At 34.7% G+C, this 22,387-nt stretch overlaps 3 protein-coding genes and 2 long non-coding RNA genes across 5 annotated transcripts; all 5 read left to right on the top strand.

The window, feature by feature from the left end:
* Window positions 1-1,767: 1,767 nt before the first annotated feature.
* On the top strand, window positions 1,768-2,333 carry LOC116121910. The gene is made up of 4 exons (XR_004126801.1): window positions 1,768-1,809; window positions 1,913-1,984; window positions 2,064-2,135; window positions 2,264-2,333. It is a non-coding gene; the product is annotated as an uncharacterized LOC116121910 (long non-coding RNA).
* Window positions 2,334-6,359: 4,026 nt separating this feature from the next.
* LOC116121907 (probable LRR receptor-like serine/threonine-protein kinase At1g29720) lies at window positions 6,360-9,807 on the top strand. The gene is made up of 9 exons (XM_031407814.1): window positions 6,360-6,733; window positions 6,809-7,004; window positions 7,812-7,832; window positions 7,952-8,074; window positions 8,198-8,316; window positions 8,419-8,629; window positions 8,733-8,970; window positions 9,050-9,200; window positions 9,287-9,807. Exons 1-9 carry the CDS (start codon window positions 6,410-6,412, stop codon window positions 9,737-9,739), a joined length of 1,836 nt encoding a protein of 611 aa, XP_031263674.1. The 5' UTR covers window positions 6,360-6,409; the 3' UTR covers window positions 9,740-9,807.
* A 1,612-nt stretch (window positions 9,808-11,419) lies between these two features.
* LOC116121865 (MACPF domain-containing protein CAD1-like) lies at window positions 11,420-17,155 on the top strand. Its single transcript, XM_031407779.1, has 7 exons — window positions 11,420-11,507; window positions 11,564-12,024; window positions 13,153-13,391; window positions 14,100-14,295; window positions 14,530-14,713; window positions 15,230-15,384; window positions 16,211-17,155. The coding sequence occupies exons 1-7, from the start codon at window positions 11,420-11,422 to the stop codon at window positions 16,856-16,858; spliced, it is 1,971 nt and encodes a 656-aa protein (XP_031263639.1). The 3' UTR covers window positions 16,859-17,155.
* On the top strand, window positions 15,391-16,129 carry LOC116121912. Its single transcript, XR_004126803.1, has 2 exons — window positions 15,391-15,748; window positions 15,857-16,129. It is a non-coding gene; the product is annotated as an uncharacterized LOC116121912 (long non-coding RNA).
* Window positions 17,156-17,506: 351 nt separating the features above from the next.
* Window positions 17,507-21,800, top strand: LOC116121863 (protein NRT1/ PTR FAMILY 4.5-like). The gene is made up of 8 exons (XM_031407778.1): window positions 17,507-17,575; window positions 17,662-17,703; window positions 18,201-18,251; window positions 19,199-19,295; window positions 19,487-19,704; window positions 19,923-20,366; window positions 20,582-20,706; window positions 20,802-21,800. The coding sequence occupies exons 1-8, from the start codon at window positions 17,507-17,509 to the stop codon at window positions 21,655-21,657; spliced, it is 1,902 nt and encodes a 633-aa protein (XP_031263638.1). The 3' UTR covers window positions 21,658-21,800.
* Window positions 21,801-22,387: the final 587 nt, after the last annotated feature.

Here is a 22,387-nt window from a genome sequence, read left to right as displayed (position 1 = left end):
TAAGGATGCAGGTCTGACATTGTAGTTTTAGTTATTATTGAAGAGAGTTCAATTTCAAATTGTATCTATACTTGTTGAATTGTGAATTTTACCAAATTCTTTCTTTCAATTGGAAATAATTCTGTAGTCTATAATGATTTGATTTCAAACTATGTAATTGTTACGGAATCGGATATAGTTTTTTTCATGGGGGCTTCGTCTTTGGTGCAAAGGAAGTTTTCATTTCATTGTATTGAGATCATTTTCCTCATTACAACTTTTCCCTCTTTGAACTGCAGCGAGCTCAAAGCTTTGAGTCTTCAGGGCTCGCTTCCATGGGAATTGGTCAGCCTTACGTATCTCCAAGAAATGTAAGGACATTTTATCATATCTGGTTAGCACTTATTGGAAAGGGTGTGCTCTATGTCTTTGCCATGAGATATTTCTATAATAAAAACTTTTCTTTATAATTGTGTTAGTTAGGAATCTTTTCTTTAATAGATTGTGCATGTGATCTCTTTCGTAATAGACAATTCTAGTAAATGCAGGTTAATTTTAGGTTTAAAACTCTAGTTATTAAGGAAATTTAGATTTTCTGTGTCCAAAATAGTTTTTTATACTCAGAAACAGTTTTCTGTATTCTCAATTAATGAGAAACTTGGCTGATTAATTGTTTCCAGGATCATTAAAAAAATTGTTCATAAAGAACCTCTATTTTCTGGAAGATACATGTTAGTTTCACTGTTTAAAAAATCATTCAGAATGATCACATGAGAAGTTCCTATTCATGAAAAGTTTCAATACTTTATTACACAATTTTAACTATCAAAATACACAGTAATTGAAAACAACAAAATAATTTTCTGAGTTCTTATTCTTTAAAATAATAGTGAATACAAAATGAAGCTAACTGTAACCTGAATCATCCTTTGGACATAGGCTTTTAGAATAATGTTATGAATAATTTAATATACTAAGGTGCTCTTAGAATGAGTTATGGATATACCACAGTAGCTTTTAGGGTGATATTATAAATACACTAAAAGTATGTGTTAGAGGTGTGAACTGCCGGAAAGAACATGGCATTCCATTCTCTGAATATCCCTTGTCTTATTGGCATCTTAACTTTAACTTGTTTCAGGAGAAAATTTTTGTATGTAACATATTCTTCTCCTTAACAGTGACCTATCCCGCAACTATCTAAGTGGTACACTTCCAAAAGAATGGTCTTCAATGCAGCATTTGACCAGAATGTAAGTAAAAATTTTCAACTTTTTCTGGTTTAATGAAGGGAAATTTTTACTGACCCCTTAATTTTGTGGACTTAATATTAAAAAGATTTCTGTGGTTCCAAATTTCACCAAAAAGTACCCTTTTCATTGATAAATGTTGAAAGTTATCTCTTGACCCTTTGATGCTTAATTTTAAAGAGAGTAAACATAGGGTACTTTGTGAAGAAATTTGAACTATAGCGACCTTAGAGTATTTAGACTAAGGGGTTAGAAAAAATTTCCTTTGATGATCTTGGTCACAATTCAGGGTTTACTTCTTCATGATATGAATAATGACTAATGAATAATTGTATGCAGCTCCCTTACCGCCAACAACTTATCAGGGGAAATTCCCACTGACTGGGGATACTTTACCAATCTCACTTTCTTGTATGCTTTGATCTTCAAAAGCTCAATGCTTCTACTATCTCTAGAAAAATCCATATTGTTTCAATTCTTTTCATAATCTCAGTAAAACAAAATTTAGGAACGTTGAAGCAAACCAGTTATCTGGTCCTGTCCCTGAGGAGTTTGGAAATTTGGTCAACTTAACTACCCTGTATGACATCTTAACTCTTAACTTGATATTACATTTGCAATTGTTATTGAGAATATTAATCATATAACTACGGTGGTTTGGTGCCATGACTACGCAATTTCAGGGAACTTTCCTCCAATTATTTTTCTGGAAGGTTGCCTATAAAACTAGCAAAACTGAAGAACATGAAGAAGTTGTAAGTATTTTAATATATTTTCTCCTCCAGTCGAGATAGTTTAAAATCAACAGAATGCCTTTCACTTTGATGTGTGCAGTAGAATAAGTGATAATAGCTTTACTGGCACTGTACCAGAATTTATTGGGGGATGGACTAATCTTGAAATGCTGTAAGATCTTGATCTGTAGCAAATTTTGATTTGAAATGCATAAGAAGGATTGTGATTTATATAGATCCTCATTTTTTTTTTTTTTTTTTTTTTTGGCCCACCTCCGCTGTGTTGCTGCTTTATTGAAGGGAAATGTATTCAAGTGGACTAGAAGGACCCATCCCTGCTGCAATTTTCAGTCTGGGAAGTTTGAATGACCTGTAAGTAGAAGAGCTTTCTCAACTTTTTCCCTGTTAACTGTAGGGACTTGAATTTTCAACTACAATTGTAAATCTTCTTTATGTACAGGAGGATTACTGATATGAATGTGTCAAAGTTTCCTTTTCCAAATCTGACTAGCAACCGGTTCCAAAAATTGTATGTTTAGTGCTTCTGATTCTTTGTATTTATTTATTTAATGCTAAGCTTGTATCATAGAAGTAGTTGCTGTTAGAATCACTCGGTTACATGAAACTTGTCTTCAGGATTTTGAGAAACTTGAATATGTCAGGATCTGTCGACACCAATAATTTCGAAGTAACCACCACACTGTAAGGCTACACTCACCAATGTATTTATATCTGTTTACAAACATTAATTGCCATGCTTATATATTGTATGTTTTAATATCACCTAGTAAATTCTTTCAGAAACTTAAAGGACCTCACTATCACCAAAGTTTGAAGAACATTGACTCACAAGAATAAGAGACATGATTCTTACCTGGTGCCTTAGTCACCTGTGAAATCTTACAACAATAACCCTTATGTTTGTTTACATGTTATAAAATTGGAGTTGATAATTCTTAAGCTTGGCTCTGAAAAATTATGATATTCAGCATGGTTGTTGATAGCTGGTTACTACATTTATACTGAAAGGGTCTTTCCTATTTCAAAGTGGTATTTCCGTGCAGGTGTGTTCTTGGTAAATAGATTGCAGAGTAACTTGGACCTGGAAATTCTCTATCTAAACTTAAGGACATGGCTAATTTTGCGTGTTTCTATATTTGTTATAATGGATTTATTTCAATGTTGAAGAAGCATGGTAAATAAATTAGGAGGAAAGTCGTGGTATTGTTACAGAAACATAAAAGTGAATTATTTTTTGCACATATTAAATATAGAGGAGTAGATGAAGCTGAAATATCATTTTAAGAAGTAAATGGTGGTTAATGTAAAGATAAGGCCTAAATGTGCATGATCCTTCTTGTGCTAATCAACATATTTTTTTTTTTTTTCCACTTAAAATGTTTTATGTTCCTATCAGAGTGGAAGTGTTTTCTTATAAATGGACCTCAAGAAAAGGCATGGAAAACATGATGAACCTAATTTTAGGCACGACAAGGCATGAGACCCATATCATGTTCTTGTCATGTTGCTATGGTATTGTCTCATATCATACTTGTATTGTGTCTATCTCATGTTTCTGCTGTGTTCATGCTATGTGACACCTTTAGTAATAAATTTAAAATACAGAACATATTTTTTCCTTGTACCTTTACGTATAACCTTTAGTCGTTTATATTTCCTTAGACTTTTGCTAGTATTTATACAGCGATCTGACCTTTAACAAGCTGGAAGGAGATATTAATGGCATTAGAACGACTCCACAGTTTATGTAAGCAACTATGTTTCAGAGTCACTATTTTCTGATGGAAATTGTTGTACTATTACAATTACAAAGAAGTATTATATCACGCTAAAATATATCACGTTCTTCTTATTAGGTTCTTGAGTGGCAACAACCTCAGTGGAAACATACCAGAAACATTCCTTGGCACATCAAAGTATCTGTATGTTCCTAACTTAGATGATTTGGTTTGATTTTCAACTTGATATTAATATAGTTTTTATTTTAGATTATCTTTGAGGTCCCAATCCTCTTTTTTAACTAAATAAAAATACTATCAACTAGTTATCTTTGTACAAATTTTGAGGCAATAATAGTCATTTTCTTTTGGTGGGTGAATAATATTCATTTGCCCATTGCCAAAAAAATAGAAAGAGAGAGAGAGAGAGAGAGAGAGAGAGAGAGAGAGAGAGAGAGAGTTTTCTTTCAATGCTGACGTCCCATTTTGAGTACATAAATGAGAGGTGATTTCATAAACATAATTGTTGCTTCTCTATCTAGTGACTTGAGGTAACCTTTTATACAAGCACATGCTGTTAACCATTCTTCCACCTGCATCCTTCCATGCGTTACCATATAAACAATTGAAGTAACTTCTCTCACAAAGTACAACATTGATATTGCATTACGACTCAATTCAAGAAGGTCTAGGCATCACCACCACCTTCTGTCAAGCTGTTTGCCAAAGCTAGTATACCTGATTTATGCTCAAAATTATGGCCAACTGCTTCCTTAATAGCTCAGAGCTTGAGTTGTTTCATTAAATGTATAAGAAACTATATATGATGAGCTTAGGGAGGGACCTACCCCATTGACAAGGTGCTGTAATATTGTCCTTTGGTAGCATCTTTAGAGTTAAGTGATTAGCTTGTGTAGTTATTACTTCCGGTATAATTTGAAACCTGGATGGAAGTCCAGATTTAATAATTTGGAACCTGAAGCTCTGTAATCAACCACATCTTCATTAACATTTTTTGAAAATGCTCTCTTATTTCAAAATCTTTTCCTCTATGTCTTAATCGATTTCTTGTTGTTGAATTTGGGATGGGATGTACAATTTCTTCTTTGTTTTTTGTGGCACAAAAGGTCCTTTCCACCCAGCAAGATTATCAACTTTGGGTAGTTCTAATGTTGCTTTTCATTTGAGAGCCACTATTTGAATTTTCTTTTTCTAAATCTCGTATTTATTCGTTGCACATATATATAATCTAAAAGTAGATATATGAATTTATTTTTTATCCATTGTTTGCAGTGATCTTTCCTTTAATAACTTTACACCACGAAGTAGTTGTCCAGAGAACCGGTAAACAAATTCGAAATATATCATAATGTCAGCTTAATCCCTTTTAAATCTTCCGCTCATAGTCTCTTTAACTGTTTTATCAGTTATCTAAACATGTTCCGAAGCTTCTATTCAAAGAACAACATGTAAGGCTTCTCTTATTTTATTTAAGGTTTACAGTACTTTTGAATTTATATCACCCTTACCTCAAAGCTTCTCTAGTACAGACATTTGCACCATAAGAAACAAGAAGTACATGTAACCTAACTATCCATATTGACTTAATAATGTTATCTGAAGATAATGGAAAATTCACTTTTATTTTTTTTCATTTTCTCATTTTTGTCTTAAAAAATGCGCGATACTCGTTCACTTGATTATTTCCATTTTTGCAGATAGAACAGAAAAATAGAAAATCACATGTACAACTATAGCTAAAAATACAACAATATGTAAAATATGTCTTTTACAGTTTCTTTCTCTGTTTTATTAACATGTTTCATATTTTTCATAAGATGATAACATAAGCATTACTTTTCTCAGTTTTTTTTAACAAAATGATAACCAGGCATTCTCAAAGTTTGAAAATACAAAATTAAAACTTCTTATTTTCATTTCAATTTTATTTTTGAAAAAAAAAAATAACAAATAAATGAAGAATGCTAGCCAAATTTCGCTAGATACTCATGTTAGTTTCCTCAATAGTCTGCATAAAAATTTAAGCTGGAATTCATTCTTTATATGATGTCAACGATGTGTAAAATCATAGCTCTCTTCACTTGTAGAATCTTTACATGCTATGAGAGCTTTGTTTGTTAGGGATCGGATATAATGATATCAAACTTGTGAAGGTTGCCTCTATATATGTTATACTAATACATATAGATTCTCATGTCATATAGAAGTGGAAATCTTTCATGCCCCAGAATATCCCGCTGTCAAAAACGTAAGTATGATTTCCTGGATCAAAATGTGATTTGCAATTTGTTGAAACTTTTCAATTTGAATACAATCTGATTTTGGAATACTTTCTCCAGCAACTTCTAGGACTTTACATGTATTGAGTATTGTCTCCTCATTTAGTACCAATAGACAGTCTTGTAGCATCAGTATTGCCATGGTATTAAGATAGCTAAGCTTAACAAAACATGATCTTTTGTTGTATTGGTTTTAGAATCAGATTAATCTATAGCTGACCAAAAATAGCAGTGACTAAGGCTTTGTGGAGTGAGATTAAGCTATATATGCTGGTCACAATAACAGAGTTTTGATCATGTACTTAGAAAATTATTCCAATGGTACTAATGATTGCATTATATATGTGCCAGATTATCGGTCACTCCATATAAATTGTGGAGGCTCAAATGTAATTATAAACAATACCATGTATGAAGGTGATGGTGCTAAATATGGAGCCACATTGAATTTCGATCATGGAACCAAATGGGGCTTCATCAGTGCAGGGAACTTCCTTGATTATGCAGGAAGGGATGACAAAAGTTATGTACTATCATCTAAAAATCAATCCTTGATGAGATTCCCAAATTTGTACTCCACGGCACGTGCAACTCCTCTCTTTCTCACCTATTATACATATTGTCTGAAAAATGGGAATTACACCGTGAACCTCCACTTTGCGGAGATATTATTCAGGGATGAAGAACCATATAATAGAGTTGGGAGACGCATATTCGATATTTATATTCAGGTATTTGATTACATTATGAGTAGAGACCACTGTTATTGTTTTTATGGCAACCCTTGTTTTGAAATTACATTTCAGGGACAATTAAAGTGGAAAGATTTTAATATCAAGGAGATAGCTAATGGGACTGGCAAAGAAATCATAAGATCATTTAACACCACAGTGACAGACAATATCTTGGAGATCCACTTGTATTGGGCAGGAAAAGGGACTACTTGTATCCCAGTTAGAGGAACTTATGGTCCTCTCATATCTGCTATTTCTGTATGTCCTGGTAAGTTGTGTAATCTTTTATTAGTTCTGATAACACAACTACTGGTACCTCAATTGATAAAAACATAATTTCAGATCATGTTCATTTGCCTCAGCCAAGGAGATGCAGTAGAAACTGAGAACCTTGTTATTGAGTAACTTGAGCTTCATTTGGATGAAACATACTATAAGAAGTCCAATGTAAAAACTACTTGAGAAATCTATAGTTGAAACAGCTATTTGATCACATTGACGTTTATTTTTATTGGTATTGGTAAAATATATTTAAAAAAATTGACATTCTAGGTTTGATCTTAACCTCAAATTTCTGAGCTATTTTCTTCTAACATAGTCAAGTTTTATCTTGATAGTTACGGCTATAAGTAAATTTTTTTTGGTTCCTCCCTGTTCAGTGACTTGTTATGTAAACAGTGTAAGACAAGCTTGAGCAAATATTGTGTTGTAATTTCGGCATCTTCTACTAGCGTTATTGTCCTGTTCAATGATTTGTCACATTACACTGCTGATTTTGATCAATTGACGGAAGCCTACTGTGATAAAGTATCAAATGTTAAAAGTGCACTGACCGTGGGGGTATACTAAAAACTAAGAAAACTTCAACTGTTTCACCCTAGAGTTTTTCTACTATATAATAAATTGGCAGCGTTCACGTTGGTGTTAATATTCTTCTATATTAGTTTTAGTTGATATGAATATGCCTTGTAAATTATATAAATGTAGTAATGAACTTGAGTTTGATATTAATGTTCTGATATTCTCACCTTGATACTGTTATCTAATAAGCATAACCATTTGATGTTATTTTCAGGTTTCAAATTTAATTGTGACGGTGAGGAAACGAAACTTTGTTGTATAGATCAGGTTTCTGCATGATATCAATGTTTATTATTATAGTTTCTTCTAATAGTTATTTGCCTTTCTTCTTGGTTCATGATTTACTTATCCCAGAACCTAAAAGTATTTTACCTATTGTGGTTGGAGTTGTCACTTCGGTATTATTTCTTATTCTTTGTGTTGTGGGCGTTTTATGTTGGAGACGCTATCGTGAACATAAAAACACAAGAGAAAGAGGTACGCGCTAAATCTTTTGTTTAATTCAATCTTCTTTACTTTTTTTTTTTAATTGCTCAGTTTTCAAATCATTCTTATTTGATTTCAAGATGACCTGCCTTCTGTCTGATTGCTACTGGGCAGATCTTAAAGGGCTAGATCTGCAGACAGGTACCTTCACTTACAGACAACTAAAAGCTGCCACTAACAATTTTGATTCCGCAAACAAGATTGGAGAAGGTGGTTTTGGATCCGTATATAAGGTATTCTGATTGTGTGTCCTGAAAATCTTGTTTAGATTGCTTCCACAACTCTTATCGAACTTCATGGACGTTGACAAGTAAATTATGAATCACTTATTGTAGGGCCAACTATCAGATGGTACTTTTATTGCGGTGAAGCAGCTTTCTTCTAAATCAAGGCAAGGAAATCGAGAGTTTGTGAATGAGATAGGCATGATTTCTGGTTTGCAACACCCAAATCTTGTAAAACTATTTGGGTGTTGTGTTGAGGGTAACCATTTACTGTTGGTGTATGAGTACATGGAGAATAATTGCCTTGCACATGCACTTTTTGGTAAACACGCTGACATTTGCTTCTTGGTATCAGTTGCACTTGCTTATATAAAATGCTTTCAGTTAAGTGACCTCTACAACTGGTTATTGGATGTTATCAATAGGTAGTTCTGGAAGTACCTTGAGATTGGATTGGGCAACAAGACAGAAGATATGTGTTGGGATAGCCAGAGGTCTAGCCTTTCTCCACCAAGGATCAACTCTCAGGATGGTTCACAGAGACATCAAAGCTACAAATGTGCTCCTTGACAGGGAATTGAATGCTAAGATATCAGACTTCGGATTAGCTAAGCTCAGAGATGATGAGAACACCCACATTAGCACTAGAGTTGTTGGAACTATGTGAGTTACAATACCTTTGTTGTCAAAACTTGTAATGCGGTATGAAGGTATAATTTTCTAACATGTCCTTTGATTTCAGAGGTTATATGGCTCCAGAATATGCATTATGGGGGTACCTAACTGAAAAGGTAGATGTTTATAGCTTTGGGGTGGTTGCTTTGGAGATTGTCAGTGGGAGAAACAATGCAGGTTATCGAGCACAAAATGCCTGCTTTTGCCTTCTTGATTGGGTAAATTTCATAAGATCAATATAACTGTTGCTGTGCCTTGGCTGTAGGAAGTTTACATATTACATTCTTTTGCTGGGATATTGCAGGCCTTTGATTTGCAACAGAAAGGGAACTTGATGGATTTAGTGGACGAAAATTTGGCCAACGAGTTCAACAAGAAAGAGGCTGAAAGGATGATAAAAGTGGCCCTGTTATCCTGCAATGCAACTCCATCACTTAGACCCACCATGACAGAGGTAGTTAGTATGCTTGAGGAACAAACGGATATTCAGGATGTGATCTCAGATCCTAGCATCTATAACGGTGATTTGCAATTAAAACCATTGGAAGACCAGAGTTCAACGGGAAGCTCGACCCAAAAATTTTCTTCAGATCAAACATCACTTCTTCGTTCCACAACATCTGCTGACGATCTCTACTCTATCAATTCTGAGAGCATAAGAGGCCTTACATCAGCCCATGATCTTTATCCACTCAGTTCCAATACCATCTCTCTGAACCAAAAAGATGGTTCTTCCATTTCACATCATAGTTCTTGAGTCTTACATATAGTAAGCTAGATATTCAGAGCTAGTTTATATAAATCCTTTATTTCACTTGGCTATAATTTGTATTGCAAATCCTCAACTGCTTCTTAAGTTCGGCTAAAAATATGTTCTATAATATTTCTGTTTTGGTCAAATGTTCATTGAGCCCATGCTCAAACAAAGCATCTTCGTTTGGTGAACGTGTTAATTATGTTGTTCATTGCACTTGTTTATTCTCTTAACAGCTATCAGACTAGGTGATGACCAAGCTCTCTCAATTTCACTGATCATGACAATTTTTGGGTTTTTAAATCTAATTCAATGTCAACGAATGCTTGCTAGAATGTTTTAATAACCAATTCGAGCTGAAACCTAACAAAGTTATAAGGTCTTGGGTTGACCAATTTGACTGGTTGGTCAAATTGGGTGATAAAAAATTTAAAATTTAACAAATACACTTCTAAAAATTCGTTAATTCCTTACAGGTTTAAAATTTAGCAAATATTTCTCAAATACAAATCGGCGGTTGACTGATTGGCGATAGTGACACATCAAATGCAATCTTAATCATCCCTTGAGCTCATTCCCCATAAAACTTACCCAATATCAAGCTGAAATTGGTTTGATTTTGGTCAGATCTCAACGACGCCAGCGTTAGCATTCTAGGTCAAATTTCACTACCACCGGCTTTGACAACCCTTTCCATCACACTGAAAATATTCTTCTCAATCTCCTGACCAAAACCCACTTCACCCCACCCCCTTAGCCTCACCAATCGCCAGTTGTTGTTGTTGCCTTTTTTTTTTCTATTTTCGGTTGATTCACTCATCAGAAAACAATCTCGTCGCCACCATTGCACTCACCGACACTTTCTCTTCAAAGGCCCTAAGATCTCGACCTTCAATTGTTTGTCGATCATTATCCTAATTTTTAAGGTTTTCGATAAATAGTAAAACAGGTAATCCAGCCCAGTAAAAGCCCTGGATTCGATTCAACCAGCCAAACCAGACTAGGTTTTAAAACACTGCTTAGTACAATAACATACTAAAAGTATGATAATCTATTAATAAAAAATGAAAACTTGTTACTTTCTTTTCGAAGAAAAAAAAAGCAATTGAAAACATGCTATAAATTGGTGATGCTCAAAATAAAACATAATGTTCCAACTTGATTAGCTTATAGCTAGTTGACTTATGCCTCAATATGTCTTCTCTCCCTTTTCCCCATGTTTTCTGCCATAGCTCTTCATTGAGCTTCCAAATATAACAAAGGCCGTTGACACAGAAAAAGCTTTACAAAGTTTTCTTCTCTTTTATAAGAGAGGCCACAAAGCATGTGCCTAAACTTTAGATTCACTCAATTTCATTACCCTTTTCTGCATTTTTTTTTTTTTCTCTTGTTTATTTTATTCAACTAAGTTATACCAATTTGTAGACGCCAAGTCAGAGTTTTTGTCTGAAAAAGAAAACTATATGAAAAAGAGGAATCATCTTTTCTTTTAGCATTATTTTTTTCTTAAGCAAATTTCATAGAAAAAGGGCTTAATGCATTACTTTTTCGAAAATCTCACTATCAAGAACCACTTTTAAGAGATTCTTAAAATAATATTTTTTTAATTAAAGTTCATAAAATAAACATGAAGATATTGTTAATAATTAGAAAGTTTTAATAAATAAATAATTGAGTGATATTATGGTGGAGAAAAAGAACAAGTTGAAGGATCTAAGGAAGACCAGTCAACTGAGAATGGAGGCACCCAAACAGGAGAGCACAAAAACGCGTTTTTAGATATATTTTCAGTCAAAAGTCAAAACCCCAAATGTCTTAAAACAACAGCGACAACAACAACAACAAAAACTCTTCGGCAACTACAAAGTCCAAACTTGCCCCACCACCATTACAACTCAACATTAACTAAACTAAACTCAAAGCACTTTTGTTTTTGTTTTTTTAATAATATCATTACATATATACTTGAAACTATTCCTCTCCTTGATGAACTAATAAAACAAGAATCTTTAGCTGCTGCTTCCTCTTCTTCTTCTATGGAAGATCAAATTGTTACTACTCTCTGCAACTCAATCCAAGCTCTGGGTCGTGGCTTTGATGTTACATGTGATATTAGGCTTCTTTACTGCAAGGGGACTCCTGGGTCCAGGCTTGTTTTCTTAGATGAAGATCATGCGAGAGATCTTTTTCTATCTGATTCTGTTGTGGTGCCACGTGTGTCTGTTGATATTGATTATTCTAGAGGCAAGAGGGGCATTGAGAGACTTCCTGTTTGTAGTTTTCATGAGGTGATTGATTTTTAGAAAGAAAAATTTATTCTTTGTTGATCTGTTTTATTTTCTGGAGTTTTCGTTTCTTGGTTTGTTTGTGTTTCGTGAGCTGAAATTTTTATCTGGGTGTCTTTTAATTTTGATGCTTTATCATCTTTATTGCTGGTTTGCTTGCAATTTGTTGTTTCCTGCCCAAATGAGTATTTGGGTCAATGATATATTATCTTGGTTCCGGTGCTTCATTGGGCCTTTTTTCCAATTGGTTTGTTGGCTTGAGAGTTGGTTTGGTGCCATATCATAATCTTGGCATGTGTCGATTCATCGATTTTGATGGGAGTGGTATGATTTTCATTGTTGATTCTTAGTTAAACTGAAGAAGTGTATAGTTCTGATTTGTTGCTCTTCTGCTATTCTGATGGGGCTAAATAGCATATTTGTTTCACCATTGGCCAATAGTAAATGTAGAATGGTGTGGCGGTACATTTATCATCGGTTGGGAACCATCATAGCGATGCCCAAGCCCGTCTCAAACCTCAGACAATGATTGACTGGTTGGACTATGTGTACTATTTGAAAATATTGGGTGCTTCCAATTCACTCTTGGTACTGTAATGCAATTGAAGCCATGGGCTCCTTCGATGAGAAGACAGATAAAGAATAAGAGAATGTGCTTTATTACTACTATTTGGGTTATAATGATTGTGTCGCTCTCTCTCCATTTCTCTTCCATTTCCTCTGTGTTATCTGTAACTGGATGGAGCATTGGAGATTTCTAATTATGAAATGAAGTTTGTGATCATCGTTCATTATCTGTATGATTAAGTGTATATATAAGCTCAGATTATTTATATAGGGATAAGATTTACCTGAGTTCCCATTTTCAAGTAAGCAATTTGTTGTTTTATTGTTTGTTGTAACTTTTAAGCCTAAATATTCACATTTCACCCAAGGGTTATTAGGTTCTGGTTTGAATAGAATGCCCATCTTGTGTGTTCAATTGTTCATGTCAGTTGGAATATCTCATCTATACCAAACGTTTGGCTTGAGTTTTCCTGATTGCAGTGAATGATTCTACTTTCTGTTGAATTTTTATCAAACTCACTTATCAATATCTCTAATAGTGGTCATTGATGCTTGAAATTCCAGATGGCAGGATACTTCAATGAAAAATCTGGGATATTAGGACACATTCCGCTTGGAAGCTTTAATGCCATGTTCAATTTCACCGGTTCTTGGCAAGTGGATGCAGCAGCTACAAAATCCCTTGCAATGGTTGGAAAATTCATTCCCCTTTATAAAGTTAAGTTAGCAAGGCTAAATTTAGTTCTTTGTGAAGAAATCAGGCGTGCTGTTCCTTATTCTTGGGATCCTTCTTCCTTGGCAAGGTAAACATTTCATCACACCTTCTTTTTGCAGCTTCTCAGTTTGAATTCACTTGCCTTCACATTTTTCTATTTATCATCATGTGATATTTCTTTGGTTATAGAAAGTTTTTTTATTCTACAAATTGATAATACATCATCTTTGAATGTAACTCAAAATCTTTTTGATATGTTAAAATGTAATAGAACTTTTGAGAAAATCACCTAACTCCAATCAATAATCATGTACCATTTTTATTGCAAAGAAAAATTACCTGCTTTTACAGGGCAATGGAGCAGATATTATTTGCAAATTGATTAGATGGTAGCATTAATCTTTGCAATGCTGAATCCAGTTATGGAGTCTTGATTAAGTTCTATTTGGCCTTGCGTGTGCCTCTCCACCTTGAGACTGTCCTTGTAGTATGCTAAAACTTAAGCTTTGTGTGTCCTACGGATATAATGAACCCATGCATTCTTGTTTTATTCTATAAAATCTTTTTCTTTATTCCCGTTTACTTTTTTTTTTTTATTGATGATCATTCTTGCCATTATCAATTAGAATGTGATATTTTAGATAAAAGTTATCCATTATCATATAGAGAAGGAAATTAAACTTTTTTTTATGGATCTAGCAAAAATTGGTTGCAGTGATGACGCATCTGATAGGATCCTTAGATCAATTCGTAATTTTGAACAGCACTAGGTTTCTGATTTTTTGTATTCCTGCAGCTTTATTGAGAACTACGGTACCCATATTGTAACATCTGTAACAATTGGTGGAAGAGATGTAGTTTATATCAGGCAGCACCAGTCATCGCCTTTGTCAGTGATGGATATTGAAGACTATGTGAAAGAAATTGGGGATCAGAGGTTTCTGGACTCAAATAGCCACTTAAATGTTGGCCCCTTAAAATACAAGGATAAGGTAATATCATGTCATTGCCTCTTAAGTTTTCTGAGATTGAGGTTCTTGTTGTACTTAAATATTTGATCTACTACTTCCCTTAGCTTGAAAACATCACAGCACTTTCAGCTGGTTGCTTACACTTCAGATTTTGTTTTGAGGAAGAAAATTTCTTAAACATGCACCTATTGCATAGAAAATTTATTTTTGGTTCTGTATTGTGGGAAAATCTGTAATTGAAAATTATTGCTGTAGGATGTTACAGTCATTTTTAGGAGGAGAGGAGGTGATGATCTGGAGCAGAGTCATGCCAAATGGGCTGAGACTGTACAATTGGCACCTGATGTGATTAACATGACATTTACACCCATCGTTTCTTTGCTTGAAGGAGTTCCTGGTATAAAGCATTTGGCCCGTGCAATTGATTTATACTTGGAGTGTAAGTTCTTATTAAACTCTTAGGTGATCTCTTGTTTTGAATTGCACAGATTTAAACATATATTATATTACGTTGATGACAAGAAAGAATGTTTCTATCCTTATCATCATTATACTATTACATATTGCAAGTTCTTCATGGGGCTGATTCAACAATTTTCCAGTCATAACTCCAAAGTCTCGGAGACGTGGAGAAACCTGATCTTCTTCTCTAAATCAGAAAAATTGTTGAAAATAAAGAAGTCCCTAGTTTATATGATTTTTTAGGTACTTATTTCCAACAGGATTATTTTGCTTTTTGGTTGTCCTTATGCCTTTTGTTCTAGTAATCAAAATGGTGATCTATTTGTTGAACATGTAGAATACTATGACAGGACCATGGTGGAATTGATTGGAAGGGAATCATGCTCATGTTTCTTTCGAATTAGATATGTTTGTATCCGTAAAAGCTGTTATTGGAGATGTTTTATTTTTGTGTTGCTAAATACTAATTGGTTGACTGTCCATTCTACTACAGACAAACCACCAATTGAGGATTTACAGTATTTCTTGGATTTTCAAATTGCTCGATTTTGGGCTCCTGAACATAGTAACATTCAAAGGAAGGAGCCTGTGTGTCCTTCCCTCCAATTCAGCTTAATGGGTCCTAAGCTTTATATCAGCCCAGATCAGGTATTCTTCAAGTTTCTAAAACCTACAGTAGTAGATGTAATGGTGAAATTATAATGTACAAATATAGTTGAAATGCAATTTACTTTTATGTCCAAGTTTATTAGAGATTAAATGTGTCTCCCAACTTTTGAAGCTCAACCTACCATGACTTCATCATTTTTTATTTTTCCATAGCACAACGTAATGTTTCATAGTAGTCATGCAAAAAGGAAAAGAAGAAAAGGAAGTTTGGGTCCTGGGTAAATCAAATACCAAGTAGTGGAGAACTTGATGCTCATATGATACATATATGTGGTTTCTGATCAGCATTTCCGTGATCCACTCCTGGAAATTTTGCTTTCAGATTTTGAAATTACTTGAAGTTGTAAGTCTATAGTAGTAACTTCTGTATTAGAACAAGAAAAAGAAACCCAAAAATAAACAGTAGTTCAAATTTCTGCAGGAATGATCAATCTTCTTGTGTCTTGTGTAGATTTACAATACTGAAACTTTAATGCTGCACCCTCTCTGACTTTTGGCTATGAGAGGGAGGATTTGAACATTTGGAGCATTGCTGGACTAAAACTCATATGTTGTTTCAAGTTGATCTCATTATTTTTCGGAAGAGAAAAGTTAATGTGTAGAAATTTTCTTAAAAGCTAGGACTAATTTAATAAATTTTCCTCATTCCGTCAAAGTGTACCAAAAAATACGTGAACCACAATTTATTTTTTCCTTTTGTCTAGTGAAAAAGTATTTATTTATTTATTTATTTTTGCTTTATGGCAAACATGAATGTAGCCCACCTGTGAAGGCATGTATAAAAACTATTATCATGATGTTACAGGTAACAGTTGGCCGTAAGCCAGTTACAGGACTTAAACTTGGCCTAGAGGGCAGCAAGCAAAACAGACTTGAAATCCATTTGCAGCATCTAGTGTCTCTTCCAAAAATCCTTCAACCCCATTGGGATGCCCACGTGGCTATAGGTGCACCAAAGTGGCAAGGTCCTGAGGAGCAAGACAGCCGCTGGTTTGAGCCCATTAAGTGGAAGAATTTCTCCCATGTAAGCACTGCACCAATAGAGTTTACCGAGACTTGCATTGGAGACCTCTCTGGTGTTCACATTGTCACAGGGGCTCAGCTTGGTGTTTGGGATTTTGGTGCCAAAAATGTATTATACCTCAAGCTCCTCTTCTGCAAAGTACCCGGATGTACAATAAGGCGTTCTGTATGGGATCACAGCCCCTCCATCCCTCCGAATGTGCAGAAGCCTGGTAGCGCCTCTTCATCAATTTCAAATGAAAGAACCTCTGATGATAAGAAGGAAGATAGTTCAGCCCACCTTGGTAAACTGGCGAAAATTGTGGACTTGACTGAAATGTCAAAGGGACCCCAAGATTTACCAGGTCATTGGCTGGTTACAGGAGCGAAGCTTGGAGTGGACAAGGGAAAGATTGTGCTGCGTGTAAAGTACTCCTTACTGAATTATTGATTGATTATTTCTATTTTTGTAGGGTTACCCACCCCTTTCCACTTTCAACCATAGTCACAATTCTTTGCACAGGCGATCCAGTTCTTTCTGTACATTATGTTCTTTGTTATCCCCTGGCCCCTTAGTTGTTAGTTACATCATTGATTGTCTAAAGGTGTTGTCCTCTGGATTTTTTTATTTTAGGTTTGTCTAGTGGATGAATAATTTTAAGCATGTTAAATTTATAGATAATTCTTTTCCCAGGTGAAGATTACAACTGAGGTTATCTGCCAATTGATGAGCTTGTATTGTCTGTGGAGATATTTTTGTCAAGATTTGTGTCCAGATTCTTTACTTGTATCATTCTTTCAGTACGAAATTTATGTTATGAGATGACATTCGAAGAATAAAAAAATCATGGTGCTTTATTATTTTTCTGTGTATTTTGCTTTCGACAGGGAACTTCGAAACAAAAACACTGTTTCAGTCTGTTAGAAAATAGAAACAACTATAAAAATGAAACAGACCAAGAAACCTTTGATGAATTTGAGAAGGCCATTTCCTTCTCGGGAAAAACTTATTCGACGTACAAATTGTTGTTGTTTGATTTTGATACTAACAACTTCGTACGTGCAAAGTGTTAAGAGATTTTAAAAAATTATACGTAAAATGATTATGAGAGTTGAATGGGAAACTGTTCTCACAATAACATGCAAAGACATAAAGATAAAGGAAACAGTAAATAATTTTATAATGGTCCAAATGTTTAAAACGAATTCTACATCTATTGTTTTATCTTATATTAATGTGTTCTTGGTTGTTAGCCAAGATTACAACAAGTCGCAAACTGTGATCTAAGGTCACAGGTGCTTGGTATTTTATAGATTCTTATAGAATATCAAATCAGTCTTTTTTCCGTAGTGTGTCTTTGCTATTTTCTTTGTTGAATTCAAAGGGTCTAATCCTGATTTTGTTGAGGGGAGCTGCTTATTTATACCCATTGAACTCAAGATAATGATTACATTTTTGTAAGTGGGTTGGTGCTGTGCAAATCTCTCATGTCTTCTCATTAGTTGAAAACTTAAGAAATATCCTTAAATTAAATGGGGCCGGTTGGGTTGTTGCCAAATTTATTAATAAACAAAACTTGAGTCGGTTGGGTTGTTGCCAACTATATTCTTTTTGTCTTGGGTGATGTGATAGATTCTGGATAACACAAAGTCTTTATGAACTCTGATTGGTGCTCACTGATATCAACTGATATTATCCCTGATTTTTAGGCATAATACAAATCTATTGTACTCTTCCATTGTTCTTTGCAGGGAAACTTTAGCTAAACTACATTGAAAAACTATCATTGCAGGTTAATGCTAGTAATGGAAACAATGCATTTATTTCTATTGAAACGGAAGCAGTATTTAATTTAAGCCGGCAACAAAGTGAATAGACCTTGATTAGAGACATACATAGTCAGTTTCACACTGGACAGAAAGCAATTGACCAATTTGGAAAATTTTGTTGCCCCACCTATGACCATTTCAATTACAACTAGTATCTATTCACCAGTTATTAATCACTGCAACGGAGTTATCGCATCTAAATCTGTCTACATCAACTTGCCGTCAACATTCTGTTTTCATTACTTTCATTTAAACAAAATAAATGGCGCCTTTTCTTTGGCTTCTTGAACAGAGACATTTGGTTAAACAAATAGTTGGGTGCCTTTCATCATTGTTTGTTTAAGTTTCTTCTTGTGTGCAGCATTAAGCTTATATGTATAAATACTAACAGCTGAAATATCTGAACAAAGAGGCAACATTTATGTCCAAGAGATTGAGGACAAGAGGTGAAAGTGTTGGGATGCTTTTGGATTACAGTACAAATTCTTTCTGCTTGTCATGTTCCTTCTTTGAAATAGCTATATTCAAAATGAAATATTTAACTTTTCTCACTAACACTTGGTGAAGGAATTTGAGTTACCCCTTGTATGTATCACTTAAATGGCACTGTATCTGTCTGTATCCTGTTGATCAATCATTAGTTAACAGTTTCATGAGAATCTCTTCCTCAGAGTCGGCAAGATTCGCCTACAGATGAAGTCACCTTCATGCAAGCAGAAGAGCATTGTATTTTTAAATTCTAAGTAATTATAAATAACATGTTTTCATATCTTGTATTTGAACCATTTTATATACAGTGCTTTGCCTAAGCTTGTAATAATCTGAACATTATTAGAAATCTGCAGAGGCACCCAAGGAGCCTAGCCAGGAGCTATGGTACCTTCTTATTCTCATTTTATGTATGTCTCCCTTTTATTTTTTTTCCAAATTTATCCCAAATAAATTTCTTATTTCTTTGCAGGAGACACCTGAGCACATTGAAGGAAAGGTGGACTGGAAGGGAAGACAAGCTCTCAAGTATAAACACGGGGGAAGAAAAACTTCTTTGCTCATACTAGGTAGATAACTCTACCGAATATTCTCAATATATTATTGCATAGTACTGTCAAAGAATTATTGCGTGAGTCTTCTTCTATAGAATTCAAGAGTTGTGTTCATTTTGATAGATCACGCACTTCAATATAGCACATTTCGGTTTGAATAAGTTGTCCATCAAATTTTTTAATTTTGGGTTGTGTTTCGATTGCAGCATCCTTTGGTTTTGAACAAATGGCTACTTTTGCACTGGCTGTGAACTTCGTGACGTATTTCAATGGAGTTTTGCATATGGAACTAGCTGATGCAGCTAACCAAGTGACAAACTTTATGGGTACTAGTTATATCCTCTCCATTCTGGTGGCTTTCCTCGCAGACACTTACATTGGAAGATACAAATCTGTGATAATTTCAGGAAGTGTTGAGTTTCTGGTACGATTATCAATAACTGATGCATCTTAATCCTGAAAAAGAACTAACAGTTAGAAAGAACATTCTGACACCATTAAAAAGATATTCATGGGAAATACTAACTGTTCTGAATTCAAGAAAAACGAAAATTCTGTCCAAAGTTTTAGATTTCCTTTCTGCTGCCTAGGAACTCGTTGGCGAATCAACTACTCATTTTTTTCTGTACGCTGCTTATACAGGGACTGGTGTTGCTAACAATACAGGCGCACTACCCGAATCTTAAGCCACCACCTTGTAATGTCTTTGATCCAACTTCTCATTGCGAGGAAATTGAAGGTGGTAATGCTGCACTTCTCTTTGTTGCAATCTACTTGATAGCTGCTGGGACAGCGGGAATCAAAGCTGCACTGCCTTCTCACGGTGCTGATCAATTTGACGAGAAAGACCCGCAAGAGGCTAGGAATATGTCCAGCTTCTTCAATGGCCTCTTGCTAGCCGTATGTCTTGGTGGTGCAGTTAGTTCAACTCTCATTGTGTGGATTCAAGACAACAAAGGATGGGATTGGGGATTTAGCCTATGTACTATAGCTATATTATTGGCTGTGATCATTTTTGGAGCTGGATTGCCACTATACCGAATCCAAGTTGCTCAAGGGACTAGTGCCATCATTGAAATTCTACAGGTTTGAATTCGTAATCATGTCATAAAGTACTGTAAAAGTCAGATTTGAATGTGTAGGTTTGTGTCAGCTCATATCCTTTTTGACACAATTTTTGCTTGATGGGCAAGTATGTACGAAACTACCGAACTGATGCAAAAATAGCTTCCAGCCATAAATCAGTTTTATGGATGCATGCCAGATCAAGAGTGATTTATTTGTTCTTTTATTGAATTCAGGTATATGTTGCAGCCATCCGTAATAGGAAACTTCAAATTCCTGAAGATCCTAAGGAGCTTTATGAGATTAAGGACAAAGAAGCTGCTATAGAAACTGAATTTCTAACTCATAGAGATATTTTCAGGTCAATTTTCTTAAATTTCCAGTTCAAAGTGTTGTTAATATCTCTTACCTAAAACTTAATAGAAGTGCAATTTTCTTCTGTACATATATGTTCAGGTGCCTGGACAAAGCAGCAATCCAGACACAACCTACAGGACATACTGGGAGACTAGAAGCTCCAAATCCATGGAAACTTTGCAGGGTAACACAAGTAGAAAATGCAAAAATCCTACTAAGCATGGTTCCAATATTTTGTTGCACCATTATAATGACCCTTTGTCTAGCTCAACTTCAAACTTTCTCCATTCAACAAGGCGCCACAATGGACACAAGCCTCACTAAATCTTTTGACATACCACCAGCTTCAATACCCATCATCCCAGTCATATTCTTGATCATTATAGTACCTGTCTATGATCGCATAGTTGTACCCTTCGCACGCAAGATCACAGGCCACCCCACTGGCATAACTCATTTGCAACGTGTAGGCGTTGGCCTCGTTCTTTCTTTTCTGTCCATGGCCATGGCTGCAATAATAGAAGTGAAGCGCAAGGGTGTGGCACGAGATCACAATATGCTTGATGCCATCCCTGTGGTGCAGCCATTGCCTATTAGCGTCTTTTGGCTATCAATTCAGTACTTCATATTTGGAATTGCAGACCTGTTCACATATGTAGGACTCCTTGAGTTTTTCTATTCAGAGGCACCCAATGCACTTAAGTCAATCTCTACTTGCTTTCTTTGGACTTCCATGGCACTTGGCTACTATTTAAGCACCATTTTGATTAACATAGTGAATAGAGCAACCAAGGATATTACTAGAAGTGGAGGCTGGTTAGCAGGCAACAACATTAACAGGAACCATTTGAACCTCTTCTACTGGTTGCTTTCGTTATTGAGCTTGATCAATTTCTTAGTTTATTTGTTTGTTGCTAGAAGGTACAAGTACAGACCTCAAATTAGCAGTCCCTAGTTGGAACAATAAGGAGAGGATTAAGTGTTATGGTTAATCCATTATGTTTGTTTTCCTTCATTTAATTACATCAGTTTGGTCATGATTCAGAAAGTGTAATATTTACTGCAACTAATGTAATTGTTTCTCATATTAAAGGAATTTGGTTGTAAAAAAACATATTTGTACTAGGTAAGGGAGTTGCTACACAATTACAAGTGTCTATGAAACTAAAATTTAAAAAGAAATTAATGCTATTCATCCTAAATTTTATCCGAAACCTTACATCTAAAATGATATGTTATATACATATATTATCGGTTGGGTAAGAACTCCAATGGTTAAGAGATTTAACGAATACCTTTATTAGTAGTCGTGGGAATTCAAACTTGAAAGACCATGTTAAATTATATGAACTTATAAGGCCAAGTTAAATCTTCTTTTTGTTTTATCATCAAAGATTCAAACTTAAGAGATCATATTAGATATTTCTTTACTCTTTTATTATCAAACTATCCAATAATAAATAAACGGTAACGTATAATTTATCATACCAAATCTTTGTTTATAGATTAAAGTTATGAAACATACTATACCATTTAGAGGAAGAAGTAATATAACCCGTTACATCATTTGGGATGAGAATTTCGAAATTCAGTTGAAGTCACTGTAATTAGTGGAAGTTGTACCTACAAAATAGCAAACATGGTTATCATCTAAACAAAGTCCAAGGGTACTCAACTCTCCTCCA

This window comes from Pistacia vera, unplaced genomic scaffold, assembly GCF_008641045.1.
Source record: "Pistacia vera cultivar Batoury unplaced genomic scaffold, PisVer_v2 Contig129, whole genome shotgun sequence".
In the NCBI taxonomy this organism is placed as follows: domain Eukaryota; kingdom Viridiplantae; phylum Streptophyta; class Magnoliopsida; order Sapindales; family Anacardiaceae; genus Pistacia; species Pistacia vera.
This window is presented reverse-complemented; position numbering and strand designations above follow the sequence as displayed.

What these genes read in the sequence shown, in the direction of transcription:
- LOC116121863 (XM_031407778.1), top strand. Translation starts at nt 17,507, where the DNA reads ATGATTATGAGAGTTGAATGGGAAACTGTTCTCACAATAACATGCAAA. An exon ending in AACTTCTTTGCTCATACTAG is followed by an intron (nt 19,296 to 19,486) that starts GTAGATAACTCT and finishes TTTCGATTGCAG; the next exon opens with CATCCTTTGGTTTTGAACAA. An exon ending in CCATCATTGAAATTCTACAG is followed by an intron (nt 20,367 to 20,581) that starts GTTTGAATTCGT and finishes TATTGAATTCAG; the next exon opens with GTATATGTTGCAGCCATCCG.
- LOC116121865 (XM_031407779.1), top strand. Translation starts at nt 11,420, where the DNA reads ATGGTGGAGAAAAAGAACAAGTTGAAGGATCTAAGGAAGACCAGTCAA. An exon ending in CCTTAAAATACAAGGATAAG is followed by an intron (nt 14,296 to 14,529) that starts GTAATATCATGT and finishes TTATTGCTGTAG; the next exon opens with GATGTTACAGTCATTTTTAG. An exon ending in AATTGATTTATACTTGGAGT is followed by an intron (nt 14,714 to 15,229) that starts GTAAGTTCTTAT and finishes ATTCTACTACAG; the next exon opens with ACAAACCACCAATTGAGGAT.
- LOC116121907 (XM_031407814.1), top strand. Translation starts at nt 6,410, where the DNA reads ATGTATGAAGGTGATGGTGCTAAATATGGAGCCACATTGAATTTCGAT. An exon ending in TAAAAACACAAGAGAAAGAG is followed by an intron (nt 8,075 to 8,197) that starts GTACGCGCTAAA and finishes GCTACTGGGCAG; the next exon opens with ATCTTAAAGGGCTAGATCTG. An exon ending in ACTAGAGTTGTTGGAACTAT is followed by an intron (nt 8,971 to 9,049) that starts GTGAGTTACAAT and finishes CTTTGATTTCAG; the next exon opens with AGGTTATATGGCTCCAGAAT.